Raw genomic sequence first — 15,507 nt, 5'->3', positions numbered from 1 at the left:
CTAGTTCCCTTCTGTTTCTTGGTTCTGTGTGAAATACTTGGAGTCCTGCGGTGTGCCAGGAGCTCGGCCCATCTGCCCTTCCTGCCCGGGCTGGCAGCCTGTCCTGGTGCCAGCGCTGCCCTGGCCCCCAGTGCTGGCCGGGGCAGGGGCCCGGCTCAGCCGCGCGGAGCTGCGGGAGCGCAGGGGGCCCAGGGCTGCCCTTCAGCACAAGCTGCGGCTCTTCCTGGGCACTGTCATGGCAGAGCTGGTGCAGGTGACACCCTGTGCTGGCCCCTGTCCTGTTGGCCTCTGCATGGGCCCCTTCCTGGCATTGCTGCCCCGAGGGCTGTCCCAGAGCAGGTTCCTGGAGGTGTCACAGCTCCTGGCAGAACTGGAAGCCGCTTCCCCTTGGAGTGGCCCTTTCACCCACATGACTGTGAGGGGGTGGCCGGGTGGCTTGAGGCCCACGTGGATCTGGGGCCACCCCTGTCCCCAGGGTCCTGAAGAGCGAGGGCAGTCTCGTGGTCCCTGCGGGCTGGCACCCCCTTTGGCTCCCTCGTTGCCGCCTGTGCCCTGACTCCCTGCTGCACTGGTGTGGGAGCCCGTGGGAGCTGCTGCCAGCGTTAGTGGCACTTCCAAGGCACTCAGGGTAGCCTCATTGACACTCAGCTGGGGGCAGCACAGGGTTCAGCTAACTCCTTTTCTATACATTTGTCTATTTATACATTTTTTTTTTGGTGGCCTGGAGCCAGCAGGGGGTTAGAGAAGTCTTGGCTGCACCAACTGCCTCGTGTGGGATGAGGCGGGGGCTGGTGACCAGCTGTGTCCCTGTCTCTGACCGGGTGGGTGGCCCCTTCCACTGCCACCGTCTGCACTGGTGGTGCGTGACACAGTCACAGCCACCTTCTCTGTGGCTGTTTTTCCCCTCTCTGAGCTGATCCTCCCGCGTGCAGCGCTGGCACCAACCCTGACGCACAGAGCGGCCCTGCTCCAGCACCCTCCAGGCCCTGCTGTTTTAGGAAGTTTGTTCTCTACGGCGAAATAAATTTTTACACACCTTGTGACTGCCTGCTGTGTTTTGTGTCACCAGGGAGCACGAAGGCTCCCCTCTTGCTCAGCAGCCCCAAGTCCTGGTGCCCCCTGGACTTCCCCGGCTCGGGGAGGTGGTGGGTGGCAGCGCAGGCTGTCCGGGCTGGGCTGGGGTCCGCAGGGGCTGCGTGGTGCTGGGGAGCCCAGTCCCCCTGCATGGAGCGCCCATGAGTGCCCGCCTGCTTGGCGAGGCGGGGAAGGAGGCGGTGGGTCCCCGTGTCACCCCAGCAGCATCTCCGAGTGCAGGAGGAAGGCAGGGCCTGGTGCTGGCTCGGACATCGCGGTGGCCCCGGGTGCACAGGCTCCTCGTCCCCTGCCCACGCAGGGCTGGGGGCTGCCCACAGCCTCCCCGGCCGCTCGCGGGGCCCGCCTGCCTCCCGCTCTGCTCCTGCTCCCACTCTGCAGCTCTTCCCTGTTTCAGTCCCAGGGCTCAGCAGCCGGCGCTGGGCACCAGGAATGCTGGTGCAGCCGGGAAAGCGGCTTTTCCCGGCGCCTCCCAATGTCTGCGCCCTGTGGGCAGGTCACACTGGGCGGAGGGGACCGACAGCCCTGGTACTGCTCAGCCTCCTGCAGCCTCAAGGCCGGTGAGCAGGGAAGGAGCAGCACAAGCCCCAGTGTATGGGGGGAAATGAGGTGCAAAGGAGGGTAACAAGACATAGACTTGGGCGCCCACCGAGGTGGTGGCAATGTGGGCTGGGGCCAGGGCGCCCTGGGGCTACCACGGGGCTCGCCAGGATGTGCGCTGAGCTGAGGCAGCCTCTGCGCTCAGGCATCCCAGAGGGGATGTGGGGCCACATGGGCACCCGGGCGGGCACTCCTGGGGGGCTGGGGCAACACATCAGGAGACAGGTACCCAAATGGAGGGCAGGAGTCTGTGTGCCATGCAGAGACCCTGGCAGAGGGGAATCAGTGACAGCAGGCAGGTACCAGGGCTGTGATGCGTCATGCAAGTCCTGGGATGCCCCAGGTACCCTGAGCTGGGTTGCCCACAGTGGGATGAACCTGTGCCAGGTGGAGATACCTGCTGCAGAGGTGGTGCCAAGGGAAGTGCCCTTGCTGAGACAGAGGTGCTCACAGGGGTGTGCGGCTGCCTAGTGTCGGGATGCAGGATGACCTGCCAGTTTGCAGGTGGTGACTGTGCCATAAGCAACCGTCGTGGGCTGCAGGTGCCCGTGGTGGGAGGCGGGTACTTGCACAGAAATGCTGGTACTGATACCTGGATGCTGGTACTTGCACAGGGATGTTGGTACCCATAGTAACCTGTACTGTTACAGCTGTGCTATTCTGGGACACAGGTCCCCGGCTGGAATGGAGGGCCACATGCTGGGATGCAGCATGAGCAGTGGGATGCAGGTGCTCGTAACAGCACTCAGGTACCTGTTGCCAGGAGGCAGGTGCCATAGTGGGATGCAGCTACCTGAGGCTGGGATGCAGGAACCACGCAGGCATCCACCGGGATGTGGTTACTGGGATGGAGGGCCCTGGCACCAGGAGACTGGGACACGGTGCATGTACCGAGGTGCCGGTCCCCTTGCAGGGACGGGGTGCAGGGATCATCCCAGAAGGCAGCCACCCCCACGGGGCTGCAGGTACCCAAGAGCAGAGCGCGGGAGCGCCGGGATGCGGGTGCCGGGAGCAGGGACCGCGCCGGGATGCAGCGGCGGGGACGGCGGCACCGCGGGGGGGGTTGCGGGTCCCGGGCGGCGCCCGCGCTGCGGGCGGGGCGGAGCGGGGCGGCTCCCGGTGCCCCGCGCGGTGGCGGCGGCGCCGGGGGGGGCGGCGGGGGGGGCGCTGCGCCGCGCGCTGCGGCGGGGGCGGCTCCGCTCGGCGCCGCTCCCGCCCCCGCCGCCGCCGCCCGCTGCCATCGGCGGCCCGCGGCTCCCGGCGCCGCCGCTCGCAGCTCGCGCTCCGGGCCCGCCGCAACGCGGGGCTGGCGGGGCGAGCAGCAGCCGCCCGCGCCGCTCCCCTGCCCGGCTCGCCGGCCCCGGGCGCGGCGGAGCGGCCGAGCCCGCCGCCCGCCGAGTGCATGGACAGGAGCTCCCTGCTCCAGCTCATCCAGGAGCAGGTGAGGGCGGCCGCGCTACGGGCCGGGGGGGCGCCGGACACCTCTACGGGGCGGTTAAAGGGGTTGGGAGGGGGTGGACAGGGCACGGGCCCCCGCGGACGGGGGCGCCGACGTGCTGTGGAGTCCGGTCCGGGCATCGACGCCGGGGTCTGACCTGCCGCTGCTCTCGGGAGCCACCGCTGTCCCCGCCGGGAGCCGGCCCCGCCGCTGCCCGCCCCGCGCCGCGAGCCCGGGGCCCTGGGAATCCTCCCCCGCCCCGGCAGGGCTGAGCCGCCGCACAGCTCAGCTCACTTGTGACCTCCTCCCCATGCCAGTGCTGCCTTGCTTGGAGTGCGCGGGCTGCAGCCTGCGGGGGTGCTGGGGGCACCTGCAAGGAGGGGTGATGCTGGGCAGCATCAGTGCATGTGGTAATGCTGAGCCTTGGGATGGGGGCCCGGTGCCCTAGGGCTGCTGCATGGCCCCGGTGCAGGCTCAGGCTTTGCGTGCGCTTGCAGGGGGCTGCATCAAGCCCCGTGACCTGATTGCGGGATCAGACCGTACAGCATTAAGGCTGCGCAGCGCGGAGTGCCCTGCTCTGCTCGCAGGATTGGGCCCTGGGCATTAACGCTTGCTGCACCTGGGTGCTCTGACTTCCCACTTGGAGCAGCTCCTTGGCTCCCGCGTGCCTGCTCCCGGCCGGTAGCACGGACGGGAATGCTGCGCCGGCGCTGGGCAGCAGAGTTGCTTCTTTCCTAAAAGCAGCTGGGGAATTTTAGCCTGAAAGTCCCTGTCTCTCCCTGCCCTTTCCCCAGCACCCCTCATTCCCTGCCTGACTGGCTCCGTGACCTTGGGCAAATCCCCCAGCCTTCCCGGGCTGGGGAGCCGCGTTTTTCTGATCCGGCGTCTCCCTGGCAATGAGCTGCTGGGCTGAGCTTCCCGGAGCCGCGCGCCCGGAGCCCTTCTGGAAAGAGCAGCAGCCTCCCCGGGCAGGAGCCGCTGCTGGGAGAGCGGCACTGGGGGAGACGCATCCTGGAGGGGAGAGGGGCTGGCGGTCAGCACTGGGCTGACTGGAGACCCCCTATGTGTGGCCTGGCTGGGACAGGCTGCTTGTGCCCTCAGGGCAGATGCCCGGCCCCTGTAGTGTGTCCCTTGCTGCCCGGCACGCTGGCACGAGCTCCGCGGCTCCAGCCTGTGCTGCCCTGGCCCCCCTCACTCCTTGCTGCTGCAGGGAACCTCCCCGTGCAGGGCCAGAGCCAGCAGGTGCCACCAGGCCTCAGGCCAGCGGCTCTGGGTGGCAGCACCTCTCCGTGAGCCGGCTCTGGGTTTTCCTAGTTGGGACCAGAGGGAAGGAGTGGGTGCGTGAGAGAGCCTGAGCGGGAGCAGGAGTGCGTGCGAGCGCCGGTGTCCTGCGGCGCGCGCTGTCCTGCCCCTTCCCCAAGGACGTTGCCAGCGAGTTTCCTCCCCGCATCTTGGCCCCCGGGGAGGGAGGCAGCAGCAAGATTGGCAACTGCCTCTGCTCACAGCGGTGCTGCAGGTGCCCGTGACCCTGCCAGCCCACAGCTGGACTGATGAGTACGGTTCCTTTGCCTAGATTCGCTCCCTTCAGGCCATCCCAATGGCACCATGTCGTGGTGAGGGTGTCACAGGGCCCTGGCGGGGCATGGGATGTCCGGGGATGCTGCTCACGGTGCTGGGCTACCCAAGTGTCCCATTGACCTGGCTGTGTGGCCGTCTGGGGCGGGAACAGGAGCTGGTGCCCGTGCCAGCACCGCACGTGTGTTTAGCTCCGTGGCTTCCTGGCTGGCAGGTGGCTTGGATTAAGAAATAGATGAGTGGGAGAGGTGCTGGCTGTGCATCGCAGAGGGGCGCGGAGAGCCAGGGAACGGCGTCCGGCTGCGAGGAGCGCCCGGCTCCCGCCTGCGCTGACACACGAGTGTATCCATCCCCCACACCAAGACCCCCCACATGCCCAGCACTGCGTGTACCCAGAACAACCGGGCCTGGGAGATGGGCAGAGACCCCCCACCCCCGCCTCCACACACATACACGCTGTGGCAGCCAAACTGCTGGCCAGTGTGGGACAGGAGCCCGGTTTGGGGTCCGCACGGCCTCATGCTCTGCTCCGCAGCTGGACCCCGACAACACGGGCTTCATCGGTGTGGAGACCTTCGCCAGCCTTGTGCACAGCCATGAGCTGCCCCTGGACCCCGCCAAGCTGGACATGCTGGTGGCCCTGGCACAGGGCAACGACGAGGGCCAGGTCTGCTATCAGGAGCTGGTAGATCTGGTCAGTGCCAGGGCGACATGGGCTGGGCTGGGAGCGGAGGGGATGGGGGCTGTCCCAGGGCCGAGTTGGCACTGTGAGGGTCCTGTGCCGGGGTGGAGGCGGGGAGGGCAGTGACACACAGAGCCTCGTGGCACAGCCAGGGAGCATCCTGGTGCCGTGGGGCACCCTGTGTGGAACCTATCCCAGGAGGGAGGAAGGGGGCCGGCTGCTCCCTGTGTGGTGATGCACATGGGTGAAAGGTGCCCGCGATGCCGCCCTGCTTGGGGTCCCCTTGGCGGTGGCGGCCCACGGCCTCTCTCGCAGATCAGCAGCAAGCGCTCAAGCAGCTTCAAGCGCGCCATCGCCAACGGGCAGCGCGCGCTGCCCCGCGACGTGCTGCTCGACGAGACCGGCCTGGGCTTCTACAAGCGCTTCGTCCGCTATGTGGCCTATGAGATCCTGCCGTGCGAGATGGACCGGCGCTGGTACTTCTACCAGCACCGCACCTGTCCCCCGCCCGTCTTCATGGCCGCGGTCACACTCACCCAGGTGCGTCCCACCGTCCGGGGGACGGGTGGCACCAGCTGCAGGTGCCCGCGGGGCGGGATGGGGTCAGTGCTGATGATTGTGCTGCGGCTGGTGCAGATCATTGTGTTCCTGTGCTACGGGGCCCGGCTGAACAAGTGGGTGCTGCAGACCTACCACCCAGAGTACATGAAGAGCCCCCTGGTCTACCACCCTGGGCACCGGGCGCGCGCCTGGCGCTTCCTCACCTACATGTTCATGCACGTGGGGTAAGGCCAGCCCTGTTGCATGGGATGGGGCTGGGGCCAGCACCTCCAGGGAGACCAGTGCGGTGGCTCCCTCCCATGCCCAGTCTGGAGGGAGCCATCACCGAGGTGGGACAGCTGGTCACAGACCCCACGCGAGCTGCCACGTCCCTCCGTGTGCGGCAGGCTGGAGCAGCTGGGCTTCAACGCGCTGCTGCAGCTCATGATCGGGGTGCCCCTCGAGATGGTGCATGGCATCCTGCGCATCAGCTTCCTCTACCTGGCCGGCGTGCTGGCAGGTGGGCGCGCGGCGGCCCCCGGGCTCCGCGGCACCCGGGCCGCCCGCGCTGACGCCGCTGCCCGCAGGCTCCCTCACCGTCTCCATCACGGACATGCGGGCGCCGCTGGTGGGCGGCTCCGGGGGCGTCTACGCGCTCTGCTCTGCCCACCTCGCCAACGTGGTCATGGTAAGGGCCGGGCTGGCTGGGCGGGAGCCGCGGGGCGCCATGCCCTGCCCGTCTCCGTGTGCCCCGCAGAACTGGGCCGGGATGCGCTGCCCCTACAAGCTGCTCCGCATGGTGCTGGCCCTCGTGTGCAGTAAGTAGCCATCCCCGGGGAGCCCGCGCTGGGCACGGTGCCCGGGGGGCCGTGGCTGAGGCGCCGTGCCCCGCAGTGAGCTCCGAGGTGGGCCGCGCCGTGTGGCTGCGCTTCTCGCCGCCGCTGCCGGCCTCGGGCCCCCAGCCCAGCTTCATGGCGCACCTGGCGGGCGCCATCGTGGGCATCAGCATGGGCCTCACCATCCTGCGCAGCTACGAGGAGAGCCTGCGCGACCAGTGCGGCTGGTGGGTGGTGCTGCTCTCCTACGGCACCTTCCTGCTCTTCGCAGTCTTCTGGAACGTCTTCGCCTACGACCTGCTGGGCGCACAGATCCCGCCGCCGCCCTAGCGCCCGCCCCGCGCTCCCTGCCCGGCCCGAGCTGCCCGCGGCCGCGGGCCCGGGGCCGACCCGCCGGGCGGGGGGGCTGCGCGTGTCCGGGATGGCCTGGGGCCAAACCACGAGCGATTTATTTTTCTATGCCAAAAAAACAAAGAAATTATATAGAGAAGAGAGTGAAGAAAACGGGGAGGAGAGGAAGAAGGCAGACGACTCCGCTGAGCCCAGCACAGCTCGGTCCGGCAGTGCCCCCATGTCCCGTTCCCCTCTGTCCCGCTTCGCTGGCAGCCGCGCGAGGGGCGCCCGCGGCTCCCCAGCCTTTTTTTGGAGGACAAATAAATATTTTGCACACTGGTGGCCCCTGCGCAGCGCGTGAGGCGGGGGACGAGGGGGCCCTGCAGGGTGCCCAGTTAAGCCGCGGCTCACTCCGGGTTTGTGTGGGAAGGGATGGGGGGGGCAGTCCATGGGTGCCGGGGTGTTCGGAAAGGGCAGGGGAGAGGAGAAGGTGGGAATGTTTGCCTCCCTGCTCTGAGCAAACCGCCCCCCCCCCACCTCACAGTACGGCACCCCCAGTCCCCTTTCCCCCTACTCCCACCCCATGTTCCCACAGCTCCCATGCACCCCCTCCATGTACCCTAACCCCTCCGCACCTCCCCAAGCCCCTCAGTGCACCCCACAGTCCCCATGGGTCCTACTGCACCCCACTGAAGACTCCCGTCCCCTTGCTCCCCACACCCTTTTGCATCCTCATGCCCAAGGTGCCTGCACCCATATACACCCCCTCACACCCCCGTGAGCCCCCATCCCTGCACCCGACACTGCCTGCATCCCTCAGCACCCCCTATATCCTCCCTGCTCCCCCCACACCGCTGGGCACCCCCCAGTGTTCTCCACACCCCCCGTGTTCTCCACACCCCCATGCACCCCCTTTGCTCCCTGCACACCCCCCCGCACATTCTACCCAAGCACCCCACATTCCCCTGCAACCCCCCACCCCTCCTGAACAACTTGCACCCCTCCCTGCACCCCATATCCCCCCACCCCATCCTAGGGTCTCCATGCATCCCACTGCAGCCCCCACTCCCTATGGGGCCCGCACACCCTCGGTCCCTGCAGCACAAGCACTCGCCCCTGTCACACTGCAACCCCTCAGCCTCACGAGCACAGAAGCCCCCGCACCCTTCACGCAACCCCCTCCCATAGCCCCCTACTTCCAACCCCCCCCTTCAACAGCACCTTGTGCATCCCCCTGCACAACCCCCCCACTGCCGCGCACCTCCCACGCACAACCCCCCGTGCACTCCCCCCCACTGCCGCGCACCCCCCACGCACCCTCTGCGCACCCAGACCCCCTCCCACCCTTTACACTCCCCCCCGCGTCCCGTTCCCTTCGCGTCCACGTCCCTGTCTTATGCCCTTTTCCGTCCCTGTGCCCGTTCCCGTCCGCTCCCGTCCCCGCTCCCGTTCCCCTGCCCATTCCCGGCCCCTTCCCGTTCCGGCCGCCCCCGCCCCGCGCTCCCGGCCCGGCCCCGGAAGGGCGGTCTGCGGGCGGGGCGGGCGCTGTCGCAGTGCGCGGCCGGGAGCGGAGCCGCCGGCTCGGGGCGGGCGGCGGCGGCGGCGGCGGCGCCATGAAGGGGAAGGAGGAGAAGGAGGGCGGCGCGGCGGGCGCGGGGCCGGGCGGCGCGGCGGGCCGGGCGCGGGGCCGCGGGGCGGCGCGGCGGGCGCGGGCGGCGCGGGCGGCGCCGGCAGCCCCGAGAAGAGCCACAGCGCGCAGGAGCACAAGGAGCAGGGCAACCGCCTCTTCGTGGGCCGCAAGTACCCCGAGGCCGCCGCCTGCTACGGCCGCGCCATCGTGAGTGCCCCCGGCCGGCCCCGCCGCCCCCCCGGGCACTGTCACCCCCTCCGCGTCCCCGGCCGGGCCTCCCTCGCCCCGTCCCCAGGCTGGCCCTGTCCCCTCCCCCTGCCTGCTGTCCCCAGGCCTGGCCTGTCCCCACCCGACGTGTCCCTCTGCCGGGCCTCTGTGTCCAGTCACCCCTCTTGCTCCTAACCCCTCTACCCCATGTCCCCTGGCTGCGCCTGTCCCCATAACATGTCCCCGGACTTGCTTGTGTCACCGTGTCACCTCTCTCCTCTCCCCCCATAATGTCCCCGGGCCTGGACCGACTCTTGCAACATGTCCCCGGACTGGGCCTGCGCATTGTGTCCCCTCCCTTCTCCTGAGCTCCTCTGTCTCCTTGTCCCCAGGCCAGGGCACCTGCAGGACCAGGGGGGACTGTGCCCAGTGGGCTCTGGGGACAGAGGGGGACAGCACAGGGGGCCAGGGTGGGTCACCTCTGCACCGTCCCCACGGAGGGCGGCCGCTGGGGGTCTGCATGGGGCGAGCTGACCCCCCCCGGGGCCACCACCCAGGCGCATCCCGGGTGCCCTGTGCTGCGGCAGGGCTGGGCGAGTAGGGCCGTGGTGCCCTGCTCCGGTGTCCCCGGCCACGGCACCTGCGCCTGGCTCGCGGGCGCCCGTGGGGCTGCGCGACGCTGCTCTGAGTCAGCGCAGCCGCCGTGCCGGGACACGGCTCCGCAGAGCCGGTTTGTGGAGTCGTCGCGGGGTGCCAGCGTGTCACACCCCGCGGGCGGGCAGGAGCGGGAGGCCGTCCCCTCCCGGAGCACCCGGAGCCCTGCGTGGACCGGCTCCCCTGCGCGCATGTCCCCGCTCTGGGGCCCGCTGGGTGCCCGGGCAAGCCAGTCTTGTGGCCTGGGCCAGGACTCTGCAGCTTGCCCACGTGGAGAGCTGCTCTCCAGCCCCGTGCCCGAAACCTGGCCCTGTCTAGCAACGGGGAGCGCGCGTAGATGCAGCGGGTCCTTCCCTCAGACTCTGCAGCCACCGTCAGGGTTTTGGCTGCTGCATGGGAAGCCGCAGGAGCTGCAGCTGCAACGTGCAGCCCTGCGGTGCAGCAGGCTTGTGGCTTTCCCGCTGACACGCGTTCTCCTTCCAGAACCGGAATCCCTTAGTGGCCGTGTACTACACGAACCGGGCCCTGTGCTACCTGAAGATGCAGCAGCACGACAAGGCGCTGGCCGACTGCAAGCGAGCGCTGGAGCTGGACAGCCAGTCGGTGAAGGCTCACTTCTTCCTGGGGCAGTGCCAGATGGAGATGGAGAACTATGACGAGGCCATCGCGAACCTGCAGAGAGGTGAGCAGCAGCGCCTGCAAAACGGCTGCTGAGCTGCGACGGGCGGGAAGAGGCTGCCAACACCTTGCCCGCCAGCCTGGCAGTGCTGCAGGCAGGAGCCCAGCCCTGCGTAGCTGCACGGGAGCGAGAGATGTTTCTCCCCTTAAAAGCGCAGCTGCGAGGGATGCTGTCTGCTTGCAAAATGGGTATTTGCGTTTGGCTAGCGGAGGCCAAGGGAGGAAGAGAAGTTGGAGTTTCGTGCGATCACGTCACATCGCTCCTGGGAGGAGTGCCTGGAAGGGTAGCTGGGATGCGGGCAGGAGGGATCAGATTCCCTTGCTGGGTAATGAGAGCTGTGCCTGCGCCGTAGCATTTGCCGTCTGAGCACCCTAGAAATCTGTGTCCCAAGCAGTGGCCCTGTGGTGCCGGCTGGTGGGGTCACAGCCCCGCCAAGGACCCTGGTGTTCAGTGTCAGCTGCTGTGAACGGGCAACGTCTGTTGTGCCCTCTCCACCTTCCCCTGGGAAGGGCCCAGCGTTGGGCTGGAAGCAGCAGAGCGGTGGTGGCTCCACGCTGTGCTGCTCCTGCCCCACTGAGCTGCTTCGATGGCTCTAAGAGGCCCCTGCTCTCCCCAGCCTACAACCTCGCCAAGGAGCAGCGGCTGAATTTCGGAGATGACATTCCCAGCGCACTGCGCATTGCCAAGAAGAAGCGCTGGAACAGCATCGAGGAGAAGCGGATCAACCAGGAGAATGAGCTGCACTCCTACCTGACCAAGCTCATCATGGCAGAGAAGGAGAGGTACCGCGGCCGGCACCGCACTGTGGGCGAGGGGCGCCCAGGGCTGCGGTGAGCTCAGCGCCAGCATGGGGACACAGCGAGTCCATGGGCCCGTGGCCACCGGTCTGTCCCAGTTGCCCTGGGAGCCAGCACCATCCTTGCACGAGCCCTGTGGGCTACTTGGCTTCGGATGTGGCTAAGCCCTAAGGCGTGGGAAGAGGGGTGCTGTGTGATCCTGACTTGGATGATTCACGTAGGGAATGGGAAAAGAAACAACCTCCAGGAAACATCTTCTAGTGCGGTGGCCCTAAACTGGGGGCTCTCCAGGTCTGTGGGCAGAGCTGCTGCCTTCCCGGCAAGCCCAGCCCTGGAGCGAGGTTAGCGAGAGCAGGGAGGGCACAGATTGTTCCTTGTTGTTGTGGAGCATCTTGCTCTGTGGTGACTTCTCCCACCTCCGTCTTAGGGAGCTGGCTGAATGCCGAAAGACTCAGCAAGAAGAAAATGTGGATGACAGTCGGAGCCGAGCTCAGCTGGCCAACATCGAAGCCAAACACGTGAGTGCTGTCTCCCTCACTGTGTGTGCGATCCTGTGGGAAGAGCCTGGGCTTCGGGGTGTCCCAAGCAGCAGGCTGGGGAAACGTGGCCTCCTGCGGGTCACACATGGTGCCGGGCAGTGCTGCAGCAGCATCTCGGGGTGGCACTTTGCCCCAGGCTGTTGCAGAGCCTCCTTGCCCTGAGGAACCTCAGGAAAGGCTGGGCCGCAGCCACTGCCTGATGGCTCCAGAGGCTGCGATTGCAATGGCAAAAGTCAAGAGCTGCCCTTTCACTGACCAGTGGAGGCAGTTTGGACTCAGTGCTCCAGCTAGAGCGGCCACGGTGCGAGTTCCTGCTGGGTTGTCCTCTGAGTGTGAGCTACAAGCACCTTCCCTCGCTGGGTGCCCCGACACGGCGGGGGCTTTTCAGCACCGGCTTTGTCCCTCATCTCCTCAGGAGCCGCTCCAGCAGGAGCTGCCCTGGCTGGGGTTTCACCCTCCGCGGGTTCCTCCGCGCTGGCAGCCCTCCTTGTCTGCACCCGGGGCGAGCTGGCACCACGGCACCTGCTGGGCGCTGGCGTTTGTGCTGCAGGATGCGTTGTAGCTGCCGGGCCCTTGGTGGCAGCGCGACACAGCGTGCCCGCCCCCTCGGCCACGTGTGTACGGCCACGCATGGGCCTGCGCCGCAGAGCAGGGGACTAATCCAGGGATAAAAATAGCCCAGCAAAGGAAGGTTATTTTAAGCTGGATCACTTCTAGCACCCAGCACAGCCGAAGCTGCACGAATGCCGCTGTGACTCAGCTGGCAAGGTGTGTGCGGTGCCGCGGCCCGTGCCCACGCCGCTGCGCTGCTGGGACCCGCTCGCTGCAGCCCTGCACGAAGGCGCTTCCCTGGAGCCGACCTCTGGGAGGCAGCAGGACGCGGAGCCCTGCGGCTGGCCGCACACCCACGGAATCCAGGGGCAGGGAAGCATTAGGGAGCTCATCCTTCCCGCGCGCCCGCTGCGCTGTCCCCTCGTCAGAAAGGTTTTCTTTCAGGACAAGTACCTGGCAGACATGGATGAGCTCTTCTCGCAAGTGGATGAGAAGAGGAAGGTGAGAGCACCTGCTTACACCCAGCCCCCTGCTCGGGCGGAGTGCTCGCTTTAAACCTGGCTTAGCCCCAGCACCGAGGGGAAGCTGCGGTTTGAATTTTCACCCTTTCTCTTTTCCACATCCATGGGAGATGGGCTGGCGTCCCAGGCTTGGGGGCAGTTTGGGAGTCCCTCCTAGAGCCGCCTGCACCCAGAGCAGGGGCAGAGCTGGCGCCTGGCTGGCACTGGCGTCAGGCTCACAGATCCTGCCCCATTGGCAAAGGGAGAGGCCTCTGTGGAACTGGATTTAAGGCCAAAAGGCCTTGGGATGCAGAGATGTGGGAGTCAGCTCCTGGTGGGCAGTAGAGGGAGGGAGAAAACATGTGCAAGAGGTAGCAAGTCCCCCTCCCAGCTATTGCTGCAGCTCTTCGGCCACTTGCACCTTCACCAACAGCTCCCAGCTCTTTTGTTTTCTTGGTTTGGTTTGTTTGCTTTTTTATTGCTGCGCTCACCCAGCTCTGCTTGTCTTGAGCCAGAAGCGGGACATCCCAGACTACCTGTGCGGGAAGATCAGTTTTGAACTGATGAGAGAGCCCTGCATCACGCCCAGCGGGATTACGTACGACAGGAAGGACATAGAGGAGCATCTCCAGGTACCAGCGGGCTGGGGAGAGCCCTGGGCACGGGCCAGGGACCTGCTCAGCTCTGATTGCGCTTCCTGGGACCTTGCGGGAAGCTTCATCTTGCTGGGGGCATTGCTGGCTGTACCAAGCCTGGCTTTGAACACAAAGGCATCTGTCTGCCCACGGGGATGATTTTGAGCAGTCAGAGCTTGAAAACCTTCAGCGGGCTCATACCTCAGCTTGTAGTTGCCATGGTGGGGTGCATGTAGAGAGGAGGGGGGAGCCTCCTTCCATGGTGCTCTCTTCCTTCTCCCAGAAGGTGCAAGTCAAGAAATGCTTCTCCCAGAAATGCTTCAGCCTTGGTAGCACAAGGCTTTGAGCAGCTCCATGGGAGGCAGGGCTTCCCTGGGCTGAGCTCCCCTAGGTGGAATGCCCAGTTCACACCCAGCTCTTCCCTTGCAGCGTGTGGGCCACTTTGATCCTGTGACGCGGAGTCCTTTGACCCAGGACCAGCTTATCCCCAACCTTGCTATGAAGGAGGTGATAGACGCATTCATATCAGAAAATGGCTGGGTAGAAGATTATTGACGGCCAAGGGGGCGAAGCTGGCCCGCCCGGACCCTCCCCGCCGCTCCGGCCGCGGCGCGCTCGGCCGCAGACTGCTCTCGCTGGGCTGGCACCATGCCTTACTCACTCTGTCTGTCCCCCTCCGCTCTGGGTGCCCGGAGCCCCCTTGGCAGCACTGGGCTAGGGTACGCTGTCATCTCCCCGTCCCACGGAACCGCAGCGGGCTGCACGGGCTCCCTTCCTCCACCGGGTGCCCAAGGCCACACGGGCAGCAGCGAGAGGGCCTTGGCTGGGGCCGGGCCGGCCCGAGGAGGGGAGCCCTCGGCTCCGCAGGGACACGGTGCTCGCAGGAGAGCCTGGCTGGTGGCTTGGAGGAGGAACAGTGGCTCAGAAGGTCCAACCAGCATCTTCATCGCCCAGAGAGAAGGGACCCTCCGCTGCTAGGGCAGCTGATGATCTCCAGAGAACGTTCCCCTGCCCTCAGCACGAGCCCTGCTCCGGGGAGGTGCTGCAGCGAGAGCCCGGCTCGGTGATAGGCGAGGAGCTTGCTTGGACGAGCACTTGGTGCTCCCCGTGCTGATCTGGCCTGGTCCCCTCTCCCTGTACATAGTTTGTTTCCTATTCATTCCATCTCTTGTCTGTCCTATAGTATCGTGTCTTACTGTTTCCTGTAAAGAGCCATGTGCAGGGAATGGGAGACCAACCTGTACTTTACAGACACTGACTTGGCTTTGGGCTTTTTCTGGGAAACCACTGCCCCTTGGCTGGAAGAGGCTGTCCTCACACCTCTTCTTTCCTGCCAGCCCCGGGACTGTAGTTGCCCGTGAACAAGCATCCAGGTTGAAGTTCATATTCCTTTTAATTAAATCCCTTAAAAAAAAAAAGTCTGACTGAGGCTAAAGGATTTGGGTTGTTGGAGGTTTTGCTGTATGGTTGGCCTATAGCCTGGCTTTTGAGCACTCTGGAAGTTTGCCAACGTCAATAAATAATTCAGCAATAAATGTGAAAAGAGCTTGAATGTTTCATGACTGCAGCCATCTCTGACTGTAAGAGGCAGGAGGGACAGGTCCCCTTCCAGACCTTGACCCCTACAGCAGTGACAGCAGCTGCCTGGCCCTGGTACCGGGTGCAGCTGGGTTTTGCTCTGATTCACCTGAGCTCTTTACATCCAGCCCTGGCAGAGCCTGGGACAGACACTGCCACTCACCTGAGACCCTTTGGGCCTGGAACACGGCTGATCTGGGAGACTGAGGGGAGCCTTTAGCCGATACCATAACTTGAGTGCAAGGAGCACCCTTTGCTACCTGGGCTCCTCCACAGAGCAGCTCTGCCAGCAAAGGCCATTTAACCCCAGTATCAGGGCATCGAGCAACTGGCTGCAGCTGAGCCAAGACCCCCCTGCCCTCCTCTGGCTGCCTAGACTGGGGATTACCACAACTCCCCTGCCTTTTCCTAAGCACTAATAGCCAGGATGCAGCAATACATGAGGAGCTATGACAGAAAATAAATTTTAATCCAAGAGGAAGGAAGGAAAACAGTAAATACCAGAATTTCTTCAGGTACTTGGTCCCTTCACCAGTGTTTGCGCAGGTGCTGCTGCCCTGGCCCTTCACACACAGTGGCAGGAGCCAGAGCTGCCGGCGCTGCAGCGCGGAGCCCCCGTCAGTCGCACTCACCGTGCACG

At 65.8% G+C, this 15,507-nt stretch overlaps 2 protein-coding genes across 3 annotated transcripts; both read left to right on the top strand.

Moving 5' to 3' along the window:
- The first annotated feature begins 3,016 nt into the window (after positions 1-3,016).
- Positions 3,017-7,093, top strand: RHBDL1 (rhomboid like 1). 2 transcript variants are annotated; one of them, XM_088523250.1, is made up of 8 exons: positions 3,017-3,133; positions 5,241-5,372; positions 5,703-5,927; positions 6,024-6,172; positions 6,335-6,447; positions 6,515-6,615; positions 6,685-6,745; positions 6,822-7,093. In XM_088523250.1, the coding sequence occupies exons 1-8, from the start codon at positions 3,095-3,097 to the stop codon at positions 7,091-7,093; spliced, it is 1,092 nt and encodes a 363-aa protein (XP_088379376.1). In that variant the 5' UTR covers positions 3,017-3,094. The 2 variants fall into 2 exon arrangements, with proteins under 2 accessions (XP_088379376.1, XP_088379375.1); XM_088523249.1 differs by having other exon boundaries at positions 3,018-3,133; positions 5,241-5,399.
- Positions 7,094-8,774: 1,681 nt separating this feature from the next.
- Positions 8,775-14,051, top strand: STUB1 (STIP1 homology and U-box containing protein 1). The gene is made up of 7 exons (XM_088523074.1): positions 8,775-8,933; positions 10,071-10,269; positions 10,883-11,048; positions 11,491-11,581; positions 12,599-12,655; positions 13,170-13,286; positions 13,719-14,051. Exons 2-7 carry the CDS (start codon positions 10,128-10,130, stop codon positions 13,842-13,844), a joined length of 699 nt encoding a protein of 232 aa, XP_088379200.1. The 5' UTR covers positions 8,775-8,933; positions 10,071-10,127; the 3' UTR covers positions 13,845-14,051.
- Positions 14,052-15,507: the final 1,456 nt, after the last annotated feature.

The sequence above is a fragment of the Tinamus guttatus genome, unplaced genomic scaffold (genome assembly GCF_059628265.1).
Source record: "Tinamus guttatus ecotype Peru unplaced genomic scaffold, ASM5962826v1 Tinamus_guttatus_pri_ptg000172l, whole genome shotgun sequence".
Taxonomy (NCBI): Eukaryota; Metazoa; Chordata; class Aves; order Tinamiformes; family Tinamidae; genus Tinamus; species Tinamus guttatus.
The sequence above is the reverse complement of the archived record's forward strand: the minus strand, read 5'-3'. Positions and strand labels throughout refer to the sequence as shown.

What these genes read in the sequence shown, in the direction of transcription:
- RHBDL1 (XM_088523249.1), top strand. Translation starts at nt 3,095, where the DNA reads ATGGACAGGAGCTCCCTGCTCCAGCTCATCCAGGAGCAG. An exon ending in CCGCGGTCACACTCACCCAG is followed by an intron (nt 5,928 to 6,023) that starts GTGCGTCCCACC and finishes CGGCTGGTGCAG; the next exon opens with ATCATTGTGTTCCTGTGCTA. An exon ending in ACCTCGCCAACGTGGTCATG is followed by an intron (nt 6,616 to 6,684) that starts GTAAGGGCCGGG and finishes TGTGCCCCGCAG; the next exon opens with AACTGGGCCGGGATGCGCTG.
- STUB1 (XM_088523074.1), top strand. Translation starts at nt 10,128, where the DNA reads ATGCAGCAGCACGACAAGGCGCTGGCCGACTGCAAGCGAGCGCTGGAG. An exon ending in AAGTGGATGAGAAGAGGAAG is followed by an intron (nt 12,656 to 13,169) that starts GTGAGAGCACCT and finishes GTCTTGAGCCAG; the next exon opens with AAGCGGGACATCCCAGACTA. An exon ending in ACATAGAGGAGCATCTCCAG is followed by an intron (nt 13,287 to 13,718) that starts GTACCAGCGGGC and finishes CTTCCCTTGCAG; the next exon opens with CGTGTGGGCCACTTTGATCC.